General features: G+C 35.9%; 1 protein-coding gene across 2 annotated transcripts in view; it reads right to left on the bottom strand.

Moving 5' to 3' along the window:
* Positions 1 to 321: 321 nt before the first annotated feature.
* The window catches only part of LOC110461388 (dynein heavy chain 10, axonemal-like), a 73671-nt gene continuing 53779 nt past the window's right edge, over positions 322 to 20213 (bottom strand). For both annotated transcript variants that reach the window (XM_021514837.1, XM_021514838.1), the window contains 18 exons: positions 19537 to 19754; positions 18854 to 19075; positions 18208 to 18355; positions 17178 to 17313; positions 15296 to 15450; positions 14546 to 14764; positions 13760 to 14137; positions 12747 to 12902; positions 12025 to 12363; positions 11221 to 11421; positions 10425 to 10730; positions 9541 to 9712; positions 8670 to 8801; positions 5513 to 5724; positions 4699 to 4866; positions 3197 to 3377; positions 2125 to 2270; positions 322 to 1548 (listed from right to left, as the gene is read on the bottom strand). In XM_021514837.1, the coding sequence (XP_021370512.1) occupies positions 1402 to 1548; positions 2125 to 2270; positions 3197 to 3377; positions 4699 to 4866; positions 5513 to 5724; positions 8670 to 8801; positions 9541 to 9712; positions 10425 to 10730; positions 11221 to 11421; positions 12025 to 12363; positions 12747 to 12902; positions 13760 to 14137; positions 14546 to 14764; positions 15296 to 15450; positions 17178 to 17313; positions 18208 to 18355; positions 18854 to 19075; positions 19537 to 19754 (3636 nt within the window). In that variant the 3' untranslated portion in view covers positions 322 to 1401. The remainder of the gene's footprint in view (positions 1549 to 2124; positions 2271 to 3196; positions 3378 to 4698; positions 4867 to 5512; positions 5725 to 8669; positions 8802 to 9540; positions 9713 to 10424; positions 10731 to 11220; positions 11422 to 12024; positions 12364 to 12746; positions 12903 to 13759; positions 14138 to 14545; positions 14765 to 15295; positions 15451 to 17177; positions 17314 to 18207; positions 18356 to 18853; positions 19076 to 19536; positions 19755 to 20213) is intronic.

Raw genomic sequence — 20213 nt, 5'->3', positions numbered from 1 at the left:
TACACCATAGGTAGCAAATACGTTGAAGGGGCGAAAATAACACTGAACGAATATATAGATTTTAACAATGAAAGGTAAACATCCCAGGTTTACAATACTTGCATACAAAATTTGGTAATTGTACGTAGGTGACATGACTTGATGAGATGTGCTCTTGACAAAGTAACGTATGCATTGACTAACTGACGACGATTAGATGGAAAACATCTCATATATTAATCGCCCACAATATGTATGCTATTCCATGTCATGAAACAAAAACAAACTCAAATATTTCTATTTTTATATGTTATTTATTTCATTTTTTTTTTTTCATTTTCATTTTTTTAATGAGCAATCCACTCTAGTAACAAAATATTTTACTCAAAAGAGTTCTCTGTAAAAAAGATTTAACAAGATGAAATAGCAGGTCCATTAAACTCTGTCAATTCTGCAGAGGAACCATTAACAGCAGTTAATTTATTTTATACATGATATTTTAATTCAAAAATAAATATAAAAGAACTTAATAAAATAAGATTGTAGTTCTGTACACAGTAGAGGACGGAATGAAAATTTACTACAACATGTCGCTAAGTTTTGTACAAATTATCAGTTACGGACGGAATGTTTTATAACTGTTTTGTCCACATTCAGTTAGGGACACAATATGTCTTTAACAATATGTGCTGACAAGTTTTGTTCAACAGTTCAAGTAGAGGCTGGAATGCCTAAAAGATTTGACAGTCAAGTAAAAATATAAGTTTTAATCTTAGATATCACGGTTATAAATGAGATCCATCGATTGTCTATCTGAATGTTAATTGTTAAACTTAAAATAAATAGATAAATAAATACAGTATTATGTATATTGACTATTTTACAGTACCGCACAAGTCTTTAATTGTCATATCATGTAACTGGAAGAAAGGTTTGGACAGATTTCTTTGGATACAATTATTGTAAGGGCAATGCAATTAAGTCATATATAGTTCAAATATGTACAAAATGTATATAGACATAGCTGATACAGTGTGTCTATTATGCAGTACATGTATATCATTGAAATGGTGACAAAAGATTGCTTTTCCTTGATGACATAAACGTTAAAATCAATCAAATATTTTTTAATTTCCAATTTCTTTGTAAATATCATCACGCTTCAACACTGAAACTCCTTCTGACCGGTATTTTTTTGTTATTGTTTATCACAGAAATGGCTTTATACAGAATGTTTCTGTCACACTAAGATCCTGAAGGAAGCAATATTGCCAAACACTATCTCCCACTTAATTCAATCGCTGGTCATACAATGTATTTCATTCTTGTTTGTAAAAAATGTGCTTTTTGTTATAGTCTTTTGCTGAGGTACACAAATTGTCTGTGATAGTGGGCGTTGCCACCTTGAAGCCACGCCCCTTTTTAGTCAGTGTTGAGGATGAGACACACACCCTGTAGTGACCAATGGCTGATGTGTTCTGTGGTGGCCAGATCTGCTTCAAACACCAAACCGACGCCCATAGCGTTTCTTCTCTGTGAGGTTACATACACTGGTGTCTTGAATGTGTTCTGTCAACGAAAACATACACACTTCAATAATACTTCAGTAATTTATACACAATTTTGTATGGTTTAAAATAAAATCTTTGATTCACCAGTTCTTGAGAAAAAACTCTAATCTTCATCATCTAGAGATTATTTTTTTACAATATTTGTGTAAATTCAGCAGTATATTTTCATATGACATGCTGTTTGAAGGTTTTGCACCAAGACCTATAGTATGACCTCATAAGATAACTCTTATCTTCCAGCACGTTTTCAGATGAAATGTTGTCTGAAGGTTTTGCATGTAGAGCCCTCTCAAGTAGAAATTCTTATCAGTATCATTCAATGATCATTTATGGAATGTTGGTGAAATCCACCAGTACGTTTCAGAGCAGATGCTATTTGAAGGTTTTTGCAGTGGGTGACCCTTTATGAGCCTTGTCCCTCAGTCCCTTGGGGAGGGAGTCAGTCCCTTCTTGTGGATAACGCTGATTTAAGTTCAGAATTCCTATTAATTAATGGATTTTAGTGAAATTTGAAATATGTTATGTAGAAACCTTACTTCAATACAACAGAACACAAAATAAAGATATATGTTACCTGTAGCTTCAACCGATGAGCTTCTATGGGGATGATCTTGAGGACAGGAAGTTCCTGGATGAGCTGTTTGGGGTTCTGTCGAATGATGCAGCTCTCCTCCTTGTTCCAGGCTCCACCTTCTAGGTACAAACCATCCACAAAACAACCTGTAACCAAGACAACAATATAAAACAAACAGTCTGTAACCAAGGTGACAATATAAAATAAACAGCCTGTAACCAAAACAACAAAATGAAATAGCCTGTAACCAAAGTAATAATATATATCAAAAAGACTGTAACCAAGGGAATATGAAAAATGTAACAGCCTGTAACCTCAGCAACACAGTAACAAGATAACAGCCTGTAATCATAGTAACAACATAACAGCCTGTAACCAGGGTAACAACCAAAGTATATAACCATGGTAACTAACATAACAAACAGCCTGTTACTAAGGCAACAACATAAAACACATAAGAGACATGAAGCAACAAAGTTAATCATTCTTCAAATAATTTAACATAAACAGTTTGTAACCAAGGTAACAATATAGATGGTCTGTAACAAAGGTAATAACTTCATACAGCCAAAATTTGTATAGCCAGTGTTTTATATATGTACGTCCTGTACAAACCTTTATTGAAACCATTTTGGCTACTGCTGAAAATATTCTAATGCTGGCTACCTTTTAGTGCCTACTAAGACTGGTTCTTTAGTCAGAAACCAAAAAAAGGGTCTGCATTTGTGTGTTTGTTTGTGTGTGTTTTACGTCCTATTAACAGCTATGGTCATTTAAGGACGTGCTAAGTTTTGATGGTGGAGGAAAGTCAGAGTACCCGGAGAAAAACCAATGCCCCATGTACTGTAGGCCTCAATGCAAACCCACGTTCGATCGACCCAGTTGTGGAGGGCAAGTGGTAGAAGAATGTAAGACACCTTAACCACTCGGCTAATGTGGCCCCGGGCTACATATTAGCAGTGAATGTTCTAGTGGCCATTATATAACATTGTATGAAATGATTATTTCGTAAGATCCATACACGATATTTCACAAATTAAAATGATTTCCTGTAGGTTTGTCATTCACTTACCCTGATGAGCGCGCTCTGTGACATCTTCCGCAGATGACCACTGAGTAACTGTGGTGTAAAGTGTCGACTTGTCCAGTGGCCAGCCATTCTTACGACAGGTGGCCTGGACGAGAGCGGTCAGATAGGATTCGGGAATATGTAGACCAGACAGCCACATTACGCCTGGCTCTCCTTCATTAACCTGGATAAAGGATGGCAAACATAAACAATATCAAAATTTATCAAAACAATTGATATATTACAGTCTTATGAAAATTCTCTGTCAAAATAACACTTAATGAGATCAGAGCTATGCTAAATAGCAGTTAATAATATGTGGCATTATGTGCTGCGAATACTTTTGTTAATGTAACGGATGCAGGGTTTTACATCCCATTTTGACTTTGAGAGTCCTAGGGACCCCCTTGATTGAAAATGTGTGTGTGGGGTCCTCATAAATGATAGTTTTCAGTATTCATTGCTTTAAGTCATAAACATCATTAAAATTTAGTGACTGGAATTTTCTAAGTTGTCATTTCCAGGGGTCATGGGGACACAGGTGTTCAGATTTGAGGGGTCCAGTAATGGAAAATGGGAGTATTTGAAGCAGGATTCTGCAAAACCCTGAACAGATGTCATTATATTTTTAATGCCTTCACTTTTAAGGAGTCAAATCTGGGACCTCTAGTCTACTAGTCTTAAGCTCTACCGAATGAGCTAAAGAGAAATTCCCCCTAGCTGAGTCGGTGGGAAGGGACTAGTATTTTCCCAGGGTTACACCATCCTCGATACTCAAGGGGTTAAGCTCACTTTCGTCTCTGCACCCCTGGATATGTCTTAGCAAAATCGAAGGCTCGGTGTGCGCCACCTTGTGAATAAGACGACAAGACTTATTGGATCCTTTCATGTACATCAAAAGAATCTTGCAGTCGCATAATGGCAAAATTGACTGTCTTTGAAGTCGGGTGTTGCTCCTTTGTAATCTTCAAAGGACAGGTATCAGCCTACTTCCGGTGGGTTGAAATGGACGGACGTCACCAAAATGTCCAGTAAGAAATAATGATTTTGTGATTCCTCCATCTATATTACGGAGCTTGGACTGTACACGTTTATTATGGACAGTGTTTCTAAACAAACTGCAGGTATTTAATGCCTTTCCACTTGCCAAACATTGTTTTATCATTAATTAACATTGACGCTCCATGACCTGACCAGCAGTCATCCAACGCCATCTTTATCTCTCATTCCGACTCGCTGAACATTTTGTTACTTTACCCCTCTATCAACGTATTATTCTACACTCNAGTTACACTAAATTGATGGTCATCATCAACACACTGTTGCAATCCTTTTGCCAATGTGATAAACAAAACGCGGTCGCAGGAAAGGGGCAGGACAACAATTAATAAGAACACTACAAGTTTGGCCTGGACAAAACACAGAGAATAGGTTGGCCACCAAACACTATTGTGTGGAGACATTATCCTTAGGTATCCTTATGTCTCTATGGTAACAGTACTTACCCAGCCATTGTAGAGCTTGAATCTTCTCTCAAAGTGGAGCATCCAGTTTCCAAGAGACTTGAGAGTGACCGGTGCCAAACGTCTCCAAATAGATGGTATCATACCATTAAACAAGGCACGGGCAACATCGTCCAGCTCACTGCTCATTCCAACCTCACCAATCAGAGCCTGGAACACAAAGCGTCCATCCAATCAAAACTATGTTTACTAATATATAAAGTAAATGACAAAAATCTTGACAGCGTAAAATTGTAATTTCTCATGCCGACATTGTAACAAATCAGGGTTGGAATTGTATGTAGCGTGCATGTAGTACTAAGTCTGGGTGAGGTTACATATTTCAGCTGAACAAGTATCTTTTAGTTAAATATTGTAAAGATGATGATGATGATGATGATGATGATGATAATCTAATAAATTTAATGATGATGTTGTTATGATGTCATGATGATGAGGATATTTTAATTATAATAGAAATAGAGGTCATATAATTCAATGTGATAATGATGTGCACGTTTTAATGTGGGGATATGTCCAGTAAGGTTATCCCTGATTGGTTGTAAATGCAGTGACCGGCCAATGGAAGTGAGCACTGTTACAATGAAACTTAGGCTGAAATGACACACACTTATGTATGTTGCGCATCATTCCCCCCCCCCAAAAAACCTGATGTCCAAAATGCCAGGAAAATTGACCTCCACAACGATATTTTAACACAAATATCTACTTTCTCATATCATTTATTAATTAAATGTGGTATTTGATTATAATTTGGTAATTGCATCGTGATGCCTGCACTAGATTGTTGACCTACCTTCCTGAGAGTGGACAGGGACCTCCTCATGATGTTGATGAGGAGGTTAAAGCGATCCAGTTCCTGCAGCAACACAATCGTTGTGGGGGCGATATCAATACCATATTTCTTTTTGATCTTGTCCATCTCGAACTCCTGCGGAAGCTTGCCCAGTACTTCCTGTGCAATCTTGTCTATAAACTCTTCTCGACTGATTCCTCCAGAGGTGTCACCTGGTAGCATCATATCATATTTTAGATATTATATCATATATAAACATTTATATATATTATATACTGCTATTGTTTAATGTGTTAAATCTTGTAAAGGCATGGTGTACCTATATATAGGTCTGCTAGAAAGAGCTTTTTTTTCAATTTTCAGCAGTTGTGATTTAGAGATCATTTTCTCTTGTAAAACAGATAGAGGTTTCTTTTAAACGACTGTTTAATGGTTAATAATGTTGCTTGGTCCTTTCTTATTATTGCACATGTGACGTTTTATAAAGGAATTTGTTTTGTTTTGCTCCGGGTAAAAATGGTTTAAAAAGTTGAGGATTTTATTTTCAAATATGTCTAAATAAATGATTAAGCAGACGAAAAAAAAGGCATTAAAAAACGCCTTTTCATACTTTCAACGAGTACATTATGGAAATGTCGAACATTCTCTTACAATTTTTTGTCTGTAATTGTCCAATAATACCCAGAGTGAACAGTGTATAAGACTGCAGTTTTTACTTAGACTCTCTACATCAAGCCACTCATAATTAGCAGATGAAACTTTAGATTACATTGATATTAAGAAATTTTCTTTACATACTATTATTCATTTAATATCTAGAATATAATTTAATTTTTTAACATGTACAAGTACATATAATGATTTCAGAGCCAAAAGATAAAGGGTGGTTCTGGGTTCTGGAGGTATTAAGGAACCAACCAACTCTCGAAAAAATAAATTGAATAAAAACAAGAGATAAGAAACATCACAGCCCAACATGTCTAACAAATCGTAAGTTGAGGCACATCTACAAATTTGATCAACGAGAAACACATAATACATCTCCAGCACACACGCTGTCATACACACACAGGTAGATATTAGCCAGGTGGCATAGGACTAGTAGTTAGTGCCTGATAAGGCAGCTCCTGTGAATTCCTCAAAAATTGTATATCCTAATTGTATTAATTGTATATCTATGTACTGTAAAGCGCTTTAGAGTGGCTTATGTTAGCTATATCAAATGTTGTATATTATTCAGTAATGAGACACATGGACCTTTCACAAAATGTCATTTGACTCATCTTGTAGTTGACCAATGGTAAAATATACCGGTAATAAATGTACTTATAAAGATGATTTCATAGCTGGTTAATACATTAAATAACATTCATGATGTAGAAGGTGGATAAAGTTCTGGAAGTCCGTCGATGAAAAATAGATAGAATGAAAGCAAGAGAAATGTGAAAAACCCAAAAAATGTGAAAAGCCCAAAACGTCTAATAAATCGTAAGTTGAAGCACTTCTATAATTTTTTGTCAAAGAGAAACATTTATTAAGTAATGAGACACACGGACCCTTCACAAATTGTCATATAACACATCTTGTCATTGACAAGGTATGTTTTTTTTTTCAGAAATTATTTATGAAACCTACAGTCATGCCGTAAAAACCTGTTATGGGTATCCTTGAGGATGAACATACGGTAAACGTTTTTTTAAGAAATTGAGCACGTCTATATAAAATTATACAGCCAAACCTGTAAAATAGGTTTGTCAAGGGATACACCAAAACTGGCTGTTATAGACAGGGAGTCATGTCAATCAAGTACATTTTATTTTTTTGATGTCAATTTCAGACTTTGAAATGAAACTGACATTTGATGACACGTGTCTTCTAAGGCAGGTATGGTTGTATGTTACGGTAAGGAGATCAATGAATATGTTCACTGCAATAAACCACTCTAGTGGGTTCAAATTGAACATGTAGCATTAAGGTATATAAAAGATGACGAAAAAGTAAGTTTAAAAGAAAACACAACAACACGTGCAGGCCTACTCTCATCGGCTGAAAAGACATCCTGTTTAGGTTGCCTTTTGACTGGTTGCATGGTAAGGTCAGTAATTTCTTTATAAATCAGCATAAATTCCTCCCATATTCAAAGAGCTATACTTATAGGTACATATTGTAGTTATTGTTCATAACTTTGATTTGTCCTAGATTCTCTGTCTTATATATAACTCTTATATGAGAGGAGGGGGGGACAGGAAAAAGGGATCTTGGAGGTCTTCATTTGTACATGAGCAAGTGCTATTAGATTATGGGCAGGGATTTGGAAAACAGGCACAAAGTTACACAAGTTATATACATGTAGTAAATAAAATGTGCAGATATATAGAATACAGTATACACATAAATTATTTGCTATAACATAATTCATTACTATCATAAATGGGGATATTTTTTACAACATTGGCTCATTTCTGTGGATTTCTTGAAAAAGCGATGAGGTTTTATTTTTTATGAATCCAATTTTGACAAATTAGGGTTACGTGTTAAAATAATTGACTACTATATAATATCCCCATTTATGATTCTGAAATTTTGGTGTGAACAAATGAATATTGCAAAATTTTCATCAATAATTTCAATGAATTCAACAAACATACAATGGTATCAAAACCATGATGCACCTAGTCTCATTAACAGGAAATGGTGATTTGTAATCATTCCTTCATTCAGTTGTATAAAACATCCATGGCTTTTGGCACATTTAGAACGGGATGAAATAGACAAAATGATTCATGGTCAATCTAAATGTATAAAACCTGAGCATCATACCATTAACGATTGACAATACGACCAAGTGAGGGGAGAACTATGAATATATATATTAATGTGTACAATGTGTACAATGCAAAAAAGATATATTCCCGAGTATGTATAAGAACTAATGGTGCCATAGGGATATTAAAAGTTCATAAATAGTGACCAGGGCTAAATTTATTTTGGGGGTATTTAAATTTCTGGATTCACAAAACAACAATAGGATGACAATTCACTAAGCCTGGACACTATATGATCACTACGATCACAATCCAGCCACTGTTATTCTAAGTGCCTGATGTAACCTGCCTAGCTATTTAGTTTGGTAGCTACAAACATGTTATGTACATACCGGTCTGTGGCTGAAGTTCGATGAGATGTGCCCACATGTCTCGGGCAGCCTGTGTGTAGTACCCAATCTCAGCGTTGGGGTGGAGACCAAACACCTCAGGGGTATTAGCATGGGGAAGTTCCTCAATGTAATCTGTAAGCAAAATATTTAATTTTAATCTTAACATTAATTCTATTTCAATAATCATTTTCTTGAAATACAGCTGCAACTACATGGAGGGTAGTCCTTAAATTGTTCTTGTTTCATCCATCTTTTAAAAATATAAAAGTGAGTGGAGGCATAAATGGCGACCTTTGACCCTTAACCTTGACCGATAAATAGGAATATTATGTAGCAATTGATGTTACCATACTATGTAAAATAATATACACTAAATCTGTTTAGGGATTATTGGTTCATCTTATATACAACTTTTTTTACTACAGATGCACAAATGCATGAATGCACTAAAAAGCGCTTTCTGAAAAAACTTACAATAAGTGTGAGGGGGTATAACAACGTACTATCACATCGTTTTTTGGTGGGCTATAATTTTAACAAGGTTACCTCAATGCAACATCTAAACAATTATTGATCTTGATTGACAAAGCAATGGCCTGCCATAATAATAATAATAAAAAGCATATTCAAATTAATGAGGTACAAATGTATTTGAAAAATATGTGTTCGTTGCCATTAAGTTTCACTGCACAAGTAGTAAAATTTCCATGTTTCATGTTCAGACATGAAAACCTCTGTTATCTTTAGTTGAAAGCATATATTAACAAATATATACATCACTGGGTTCATTGTTAACATTTCTGTATGCTCTAGCCAAAAAGCCTATTTTTTAATACATCATCGAGCTCTTTCGTCGCCAGCCTGTACTAACCAGTATATACGTCACGGAGTCCATCGTCAGGGATCCTGTAGTCGACTTCCTCATTGCAGTAGAAGTGGAAAGGTTGGAACGTGTCGAAGATGAAATCCCCCATGTACTCATCCATGTAGGTGCCCAGTACGCGCCGATCAAAGTTGTCAATGGCTCGGCCTCCGTACATCACCTTCAAAGGCAGAAACACATTGGTCAACAGACAGGAACACACTTACAATAACTACCAGGTCACCGAAAGTACACTGTTCATCAAGTCAATGTTATAATGGTCACCAAGCTGTGCTTACAAAAACAATATCTTTTACATCTTTCAACCCATTCCGTAATTTTCTGTTTGATATTTTACATAGACACATAGATTTTGATACAAGCAAGGGGTATAATTTCGGATTTAGAAAATCCATTTCAAATGAATGCCTACCCAAACTTTAAAATATGTGTGTCTTATCATTATTTGAACTTCTTTTCCTCCTCCTAATTTGAATCGTACTGTAACAATGCCTGGGGAGACTGATAGAACAGATAAGGTATATAGTACAGTCCTGTCTATATGATAAGAAGGACAACGTTTTAAGTACTTTATGTATGTAAAATGGAACCTAAAATGGAATAACCTACTATCCCATATGTGCACCATAATGACTGGAATATTTGCACATGTATAAACTGGTGCCGTACAATTGAGTTATGGTTTTATATATACATTACACTTTTACCACAAAAAGTTTGAACGATGTGAAATAACTGAGCAAATTGACAGATGGGCAGACCATACAATTTCAAATTTATGTTGGAGATACAAATTCACAGATTTCAATCCTCTAGCAGTTAAATATGATATTAGATAAACATGTAGACTCAGGTTTTCACTGCAGACTGACCTCGCCGATCAGGTACTTGAGACTGTTCCAGGGTATCTTGGTCTCTCCCTGTTCCTCAGCTTTAGTCAGGTACGTGTTGAGGATTTGCATACACACACGGAAGTCAGACTCGTTGAAGTCGTACGATATGTTCCAGCCAATCTTTCCATACTTTCTCCTCTCTTGTACGACCGCGTGGAAGAAGGCGAGTACAAACACAAGGGCTGGGAAGGCTGGGTTGGGGCACTCCGACAGAGCAACTGCGGAAATCTTATGGTAAGTACCGCGTAGATTCAGCTTGAGTCCGTTGGGTGGCTCTGTCACAACCTATGAAGAAAGAGAGCTTCGCAATTATTCTACAATCAAAGAAATAATATAAAAATGAAAGTTAGTTGAACTTTAAGCTGGTATATATATATTTTTGTCTTTTTGACAATGTAAATCCCATATACAAAATGTACATAGTGTTCTATGGTGACCTCATGATAGACCCATCTTGTTATCTAATTATTGATAAATATATATATTTATTGACCCTACTTGTGACCAACAATTCCCCTAGCTTATCTATACTAACCATAAATGTCCTATATATTACTGTCAGACTTAAATACTTCCTCCGAGTAACAAATATATACACTGATACTAAATGTCCTCTGAACTTTTTTTGAGTCATGTTACCAAAACACTTCCTCTAAGTGACAAATATGCACCGATTCTAAATGTCCTCTGAACTTTTTTTTGAGTCAAAGTACCAAAACACTTTCTCTAAGTGACAAATAGATATACACTGATCCTAAATGTCCTATGAACTGACCTTGAGTGACCTCTGTAAGATGCCTATGGGGAAACTGGGAGTTGGTTCAGTGGTTAGCCAGAGCCGGAAGTCAGGATGAGGCTTGGTCAGTTTTTCCAGCTGCTTTTCCAGTTCCTTGAGCCATTTGACCAGTAAGTGACAATTTTGCAACATGAGCCACTGGCCACGGGCAATTGCAGTCTCCAGGTATTGCAGCGCCACCTATTGGTCAAAACAAATACAATTGATATATTTTTCAACAGTGTCTGTATAGCTGCGCCATGGTAATGCATTGATTTTAATAATATGTCTCAGCTCTAAAATGATAAAAGTTTCTCACATTTGTGTATAAATGAGATGATAGTCATACATCAGAGTGTTGACAAAACAGGGGCCCTTGTTTGTTTTACAAAGGCACAGATTGACATCATATTAAAAGCAGTATAAGGCTTTAAACAGCAAGAGGATAACAAGCAAGTTCAATTGATGTCCCCACAGACAATGGACCTGTCACATAGGTTTCTAGCATTGATTTACTTGCAAATAGTTACTGAATATGACAAAAAGTCTTCACCAAATTGACCTGGAAATATTATTCCGTGAAACCTATGTTATTAACAGTAAGAGCTATTTTATATAATAAAGTATTGGGTTGTAGGGTTTACAACAGTTGTTGATTTCTGTATGATGAAAGTACCCAGAAAGATTGTTGGAAATGTGGGAGGGTGCTAGTTACAAACAAGTACCTCCTGCCTCTTACGTTTTTTTTAATTTCTGGAAAAGTCCTTATCAAACAAACTGAGAAATTTAAACAAAGAAACCAACCTTTTCTTGACCTTGACCCATAGACAGGAACTTGATTTTGTTGGTGCCAAACTCGATTCTCTCAGCCAGTTTCACGAGGTCACTAGCAGGATCTGACCCCGGACTGAGGATAAAGACGATTGGAGACATAGGCGTACTCTGTTCAAATATAGCCTCAAAACTGATGATGGGCGGAGTGACGTACTTCTCTCCCATCACCTTGGTAACAAACTCCTCCACAGCACGGTAAATACGATCAACACGGAAACACCTCAGCAATGCCAGTTTCTGGAAGTCGGACAGGGAGTCCACGTATTTGAGCGGGAAAGGCTGTGACTCTGGTGTGTCATGGTCATACCACTGTTCACAGAACATCAAACAAAATCATTCAAACATGAGGTGTATAAACTATCAAACCTTTAAATGAGCTGCAAGAACAATGTCAATTTGAAGTAATTTTCCTGTGGTACATTTCATGTACAGTCAAACCTATATTAGAAGACCACCCTCCAGAGGTCCAAAAAGTGGTTTCTTTATACAGGTGGTCTCTTAATACAGGTTCAGTGCATATAACAACGCCTGGTTGCATGAGCAAAGTTGACTGTATTACAATAGGTCTGAAACAAGTTTTCTGATATCGTCTGGCATATCTTTAAACATTTAGAAACAACCAAATACAAGTGATACACAGAGAAAATCTCTTTTTCTATGATAATAATGAAATGTCCTTCTTAATATCTCACCTTCTTCCAGATTTGCTCATTTCTCTCAATGTCTTCTAGGATAGATCCAAACTTATCAGGCAAGACATCAACCAATCGAATGCAGTCCTCCCATCCCGCCTCAGGGAACCAGGCAAATGGACGCTTCCTCTTACTCTTTTCCAAAGCTATATTACCCTAAATGAAAGAGAATGAAATGTTATAAAATCTTTTCAATTTAAGCAAGGAAAAGGATGAAGAGTTAATCCATAGTTCCCCTGCTCGTGAAGAGGTACAATATCACATGTGATCTAATTTGACTTGGATAAAAGTTCTGAATTATGGCAATATGTCTAATTTAAAGTGGACAGCAACACATCCCCGTACAAGGTCCTTAACTCATTTACCCCTGAAATTTCATAATGAACTATTCCAACGATTGAATTGGGAGAGTTCAAATGTGTCTTCAGGGGTGAATGAGTTAATGATCTTGATACTGCTAATTAAACCTGTAAATCTACATGTGGGGATTGTACACAGGTTCAAATATTACAACCAGTGAATCGTTTATGTGTGACGTTTAGATGACTTATATAGTTATGTACTTTGTCACCTTTATCAGACAAATGACACAAAACTTATCAACATGAAGAAAATTATAAGAAAATTTTTCACTGATGAAGAAGTACTTGTTCTTTCATGTAAATTTCCCAAGAGTGAACCCACACCTAGCACACTTACACCTCAATAAACAGGTTCATAAGGTTTACTTGTAAGGAACATTTGGTAGCATGCATATGCAGAACAGTCCTTTTAAACATACTACCAATAATCTAGATTTTACATTATTCCAGCCTTTGTTTTAAGGAACAGATTGAATTTACTCCTTATAAAAATATCCCAGAAAATACAGACACCTTAGCCTATCACCTTTTACAGAAAGCGAAGCTGTCTAGATTATCTAGACTATCGAACTAGAGGCTTGAGAGAATGTCTCAGGAGCATGTTCAAAGTTGAAATGATTGCTAGTATCTTGGGGACTAATGGAGACTTACCTTGATGAAGAAGTCGAGCTCGGCCTGAGTAACTTTGCCTCTGTCCTGTTCCAGTTTGATCGTTATCTGGAAGGAGAACATCAACTTGTGCTTCTCAAAGATACCGGTACACCCGTAGTTGTACATGTTGTGTGTTAGGGTGTCCATGATGTTCCGCAGGCGTTTCTGTAGGATACTATCAGGCATGGACTTTCTGAGGGAGAACTCAAACACCTCCAGGTACGAGGCCAAGGAATACTGGTACATAGTGTTAATGGATGACATTTCAGCCAGGATGAAAAACAGAATGGCTCCACGTCTTGCTGCGGGTCTGTAACCATCACGTAGCTTGTCAATGTCTATGGCGGTCTTGGCTCCAAGCTTCAGTTTCTCCGATACCTGTTGTGAGAAATGAGAAGAATTTTTGTCATTTCTTCTATACAGGATACTGCATACTAAGTAATTTTTTTTGTGGCAGTGTTATTTTTGAGCTTTTTATGGAAGGATTTAACTATGCAGAAAAATGTCCAGTTCCAGATTTTAAAATCTAATTTGAGATTAAAGACAAACAGTTAGACAAAGTAAGAAATAAAGGGAACTTTACAGACATTGAAAATTGCATTACATTCACTTTATAACCTTGATTATTGTAAAAATGTTGATACATTAAAACATTTCATTATTTGAGGGATGAACAACTTAAATCGTTGATATTAATCAGACCTCCTTTAGAACATTGTACCCCTCTGGAGTTTGCCAATAGAACTTGGTAAATAAGTTCAGTTATGATTGCTCAGAGAACCCTACCTCAGTGGCCTTGGTCTTGGTCTCCTCCAGAGTTTCTATGAGCTCCACATTATCCAACATGTTGCCCGTAGACTGCGCCAGCTCTCTCAGCAGAGCGTCCTCAAGGTCCTTCAGCAGCTTCTTGTTGACGCTGGTCTCCTGAATCAAACGTTCCCTCTGCTCCTCAAGCTCTCGACGCTCAAACTTGACGATGACACTCAACAGCTGGTCCTCAAGACCCTGTGGAACAAGACAGAATGGATTAAATTGGAATCTAGTTAATTTGAACAGACATTGCGATCACAGCATTTCCCATCGATTATATCAAGGAATGTAAATAACTTTAAGCATTTATTTATTTCTGAAAAGGTTAATCATATTTTTTAAAACTGCTTTTTGTTTTAAGATCAATAACATCAATGATGTCTTTTGTGACAAAATACTATAGTTGAGGACTTATTTTCTCCAAAATTGTTCCTGTATTCCATAAGACAAGTACAACAGCTGCTAAAAATATGTATCTTTTGTCAATACTGGATAGGTTTAAATCACAGTCCTGCAGGGGGAATAATTATGATTTTTTTTTTATTAATAAATCAAAACTTTAGATTTTTAGGGAAAGCAACAAAAATATGTGGATGAGACTGAAGGCAAATTTATCTCAATCTTCCTCTTTGATGTAAATTTGTTGGCGATGAATACACCGATTGAAATTTATATCATGCGATGACTAAAAGTGGATGACCCTGCAGGTCAAAATAGCCAGCCTACCTTGAGAGTGACGGTGTAGTTGATGACCATAGACTTGCCAAACACATTGGGGGAGTATTTGGGGTTGGCCAGTTTTGTGTTGAGGTAAAGCCGGAAATTAGGATCATAATCCACTTCTTTATCTCCCAGGATGACAAACTCGCGCCCCTGTCCACCTGTCAATGTCCAAGCAAAGATTAGATATTTCAAAAACATACTACTAACTGGACTGCTTATCTTGAATGAAAAAATCTATATATAAATCATGTATATATATTTATATTGTGGTGGGGTAAAAACACTATTGTTCAAAGTTTTTCCTGGTAGCCTTTGTAAAATTTCTAAATGTTCAGTGTCGCAAAATTATAAATCATGATATGTACAAAGAAATATACCAACGAAACGTGAAATTCAACAAGTATCTATGATGAATTCATTATCTTACGTATTTTCTTTGAGTAAATGTTTTTACAGTGAAGTGCCATTCCTTTCTTTGTAAAACTTTAACTATTTCAAAACAGTTCACACAAAACGTAATCTGACAACACATTGATTACATAGTATCCACATAACAGTAGGATAAAGTCATTTTTTTTTTTATGAAATCATGCATTTTTATTTTAAATCTTACTAATGTTCATGCAATACCAATTTGAAAAAAATAAATTAAAAGCACTTTCAAAAATAATAAAACATAAATTATTTACCATTATCAGCCAAAAAGAAAATAAGGAACAAATATAAAACCAACGTAATACAACAAATAAGTTCTCTTTTGAACATACAATAAATATCCCAGTACATGCAAAATATTTAAAAATGCAACAGATGGACCACAAAACTACCTACCTCCTAAATCAGAAAAAAGATACAAAACAATTAGTGATAACAGATTTTATTCTGATTTCTTAAAATCTTTAAAGTACATTTTATAGTTAAGTATTGGTTTAATTTTGTTACTCTGGAAATAACTTTTTAAATGTTTAGAAAATGAACTACTTTACGAAAAATTGTGTGCCATTTACCTGGTAATCTAGAAATAACTGATCTCATACAAATTGTTTTATTTGCCATACCAAACACTTGTATGAAGTTAATGAAATTCTGTTGAGGAATTAAGTGGCTAGAGTGATGACAAAGTTTTTCTAAAAATAGTAACAGTGACCTTGACCTTCAATGCAGTATTCCGAAATGCAAACTTGTTCAAGGTATTGTCATTCTAAACACTTGTATGAAGTTTCATGAAATTCTGTTGAGAAGTGAAGACACTAGAGCGATGACAAAGAGTGTAACGAGTGTAGGGGCGAAATCCTATATCCCCTCGAACTTTCATTGCCAGGGGATAGTAAGCCTATTTGAAATGTTTGAAATTCTTTGGTAATCTTTAATCTGAGGAAAAACTTTTCATATATATGAACTTAAACACTAATTTGGCTGTCTTTGTTTCTAATTTTTACAACATCTGATCCTTATGACCTTGAAAATAGGTCAAGGTAATTAATTTGAACAAAACTGAAAGTCCTCATCACAAGCAAGCAACAGACCAAGTGTCATAACTATAGACTACAAAGTTATGTCAGGTTCATGTCGTGGAAAATTTGTGGACAACAGACAGATCAGATAATGGCGTAAGAGTAAGATACCATCACATAAGTTCAATGGCACTTCAGGCATGGCAAGCTAATTATAAGTAGATATGTTATGGAGCTTCCCACTCCCCTAATAAACAGCCAAGGTCAGATGACGACCTTGTGTATCACTGAAATCATATTCTCATATAACAATGAAAACAGTTTTCTTGAATTCATTCTTTTCTTTGTTATAATTCAATGATTATGCACTAAACCTTCAGGTAGGTTAGACAATGTGTTATTTATCTGTGATATCACGACAACTGACTTACCTTTGATATTTTTCTCGAGGACATTGTCGATGACAGGGTCGATGTACTCATCAACGTCTTTGAACAGGAAGGGGAAGCCGTACTTGATGGCGAGCTCAAGCTGCTTCAAGAAATCGCTGTCGTTGAAGGTACATACCTATAATAACATATATTTTAGATTGACATAAATATCTGGCTAAACCACTATTGAAATCATTGGATTTTACAAATGTACATTTTTATTCTGGTAATACTTTCAAAATTTTGTATCACCAGTCTGGTAGAAAGACTACCTGTCCTACCGGCAATTTAACCTTGGTTTTAGACCATCTGTCTATAACACTAGTCAAACACTGTTATCATGCCAAAATTTTGTCTGGTAAAAAAAGTGCTGGTAAATTGAGGTTTCACTACAAACCAAAAACAGAATTTTTAAATTATTGCCAAAAAAGGTTTTCTCCACGAAAAAGGAAATAAAAATTGAAAGCTCCTCAACTTTGAGGACACTGAACTGGAGCCTTAGAAGACTGGTATCCTAAGTCGTTTCTTCTTGTGGCCTCTATCTGTGAAGACATATCTTACCTTCTCGCTTTAGAGGCCTTTAGAAACTTATTTGTACAGGTATATGGAAGTCAATTACTTTTTGCAGCATTAATATTTTGCAGTTTTCCTGATCAGAAAGATTTTTCAGGGATAAAATTTCACACAACATTGCCAAGTAAAAATATCACACTCGTGAGAGTTATTTCGTATTTGGGTGTTGATATTTATTTTAAGTTTTTGTGAAAATGAAGTAAAACAAGATACTGTATTGAATTGTAGTTTTATTTTCATTATTTGTCAGTAAATGTTCATTTTTTGTGCCTCTATATATATATAAATTCATATTCACTGAAACTATAATCCATGGTACATGTATTAATATTCGCAGAGTATTTAATCTTACGCTACCTTTGGTGACCACAAATATAGAGAAATTAAATCCCCCGTGAATTTTTCATCAGCTATATACAGTACCATATTGTGAAACTGCTACATACGAAATACTTACCTTTAGATTGTTTTGTTCCTCCTTGTTCATAATCCACTTGAGAGCCTGTTGTTGAGGGTCAATACACATGGGGAAGCGACTGGCACGTGTAGTCAGGATACCGTTCTGTATAGACAATTCATCAGGAGGTAGGCCTTCAGACGTCCATCTGTTTACGGTCAAATTTACGGTAAGTTACAAGGTTTATAATCAAATTTACAGTAAGTTACAAGGTTACTGTAAGTTACAAGGTTTACGATCAAATTTACAGTAAGTTACAAGGTTTACAATCAAATTTACGGTAAATTACAAGGTTTATAATCAAATTTATTTCACTAGAAAATATACATATACCCCACTTCAATGGCCATGGAAACAAATTCTTAACTTAACCCTAGAAATGGAGCTTCTTGCAAAGTGTAACCAAAGTCAATGATTTGGAAAAAATAGGTCACAGTGACCTATATAATGGTGTAGTATTCCTCCAGATTCAGTATCTAGATCTTTTGATGATTGTTGGAATTTTAGTCCTGTAGAAATGGAGCTAAATGGAAAGTCAAGCCAAGATATTATACAGATGAATTGACAATGTAAAACACGATTAATGCCAAATTCTCTATGTTGTATGGGCATAACAACAGATTCAATATTGAAGTCACCAACTTACTTGCTGATCTCGACATCGTTGGTGAGCAGTTCCTCCAGTTTGTAAGGATCACTGAGGGGGATCTCCCGCGCACGAAGGTCCTTTTCCCAAACCTCGTATACTAAATCACTACGGAACTCCCAGCTAAATGCACCCACGTAACTCAGGAAGGCGGAGCCAAGCAGACAGTCACCCAGCAACTTGACACGCTTTATTTTAAGTTCCTCAAGGTCGTTTGTCCATCTGGAGAAATGCAAGATAACTTTTTATTTCTAGAACGATGCAATATCTTATCTTACTACCTGTCTGTATCAAAATATATATAAATATGTAGTTGTAATTTCTGATGTAGTACTGTATTTGTAAAATTGCTACAGACAGATCATATATATTAAAACATATAACTGCTGCTATCAAGCTAAAATTGAAATACATATATTATGTATACAATGTCCTGAAAAAATATTGTCTTTTGATATGTCAAAGGTCAAAATATTTTTTACCCAAAAGTGAATTGTTACCTGCAGATCGTCAAGGATAGATCCACACCTGTTTTAACAGTTATTAGTATATGTTCCCCCATTTCTGCTTGTATGGATACAGAGATGAACTGTGGTGCAGGAGTAGAACAACAAGTTCTCTCATCAGAGCAATCATGATTGATATTGTGTTATTTATGAAAGACATGTCAAAGGCAACCTCACCTAATATTTTCATGTCCAAGACCAGAGATGAGTTTGTCAGCAGCGATGAGACGACGCTGCATGATGGCCGCCTCTTCCTCAAGCTTCTGTTTCTCAGACATGGCCTCCTCGTACTTCTTACTCAGGTCATTGAGCTCCTTCTCAAGGGAGGCACACTCGTTGTTGATTTTGTCAAGGTCACGCTTGGCCTGGTGGAAACTTCTCTCCAGCTTAGCTACCTGTTAATGTTGACAAGAGGACATCAGCTATGTAACGTTGCATACAATGTTGTTTTTTACATAATTCTCTGAGAACTAACACATAACAAAGTGATTTTATTTCTTTCTGTAAGACATGAACGCCCCTGTTGGACCTGTGATTGCCCTATAAATGACCTTGGCATTGACCTTAGAATCCCTAAAGTATATGGACTCGTATGAGGTATTCCCGTACTTGACCTTTGTTAGCACATTGGATGATGGATGTCCTAAGAAGTTTTAACAAAGAGTAGATAGTGGAAAAAGTAAACGTTCTTACCAAATTATTGTAATATTGGGAAAGTGGATTGAAAGATGAATGGGGGGGTTGGTGGGGTGGGGTGGGAGGCTTCTGGTTTTACTGATGTCCCCCAATTTATTGTTGTGATTCTACAATATTGGGAAAGTAGATCCCGATAGAAAAATAGATGAATAGGGGGT

This window comes from Mizuhopecten yessoensis, unplaced genomic scaffold (genome assembly GCF_002113885.1).
Source record: "Mizuhopecten yessoensis strain PY_sf001 unplaced genomic scaffold, ASM211388v2 scaffold10603, whole genome shotgun sequence".
Lineage (NCBI taxonomy): Eukaryota > Metazoa > Mollusca > Bivalvia > Pectinida > Pectinidae > Mizuhopecten > Mizuhopecten yessoensis.
This window is presented reverse-complemented; position numbering and strand designations above follow the sequence as displayed.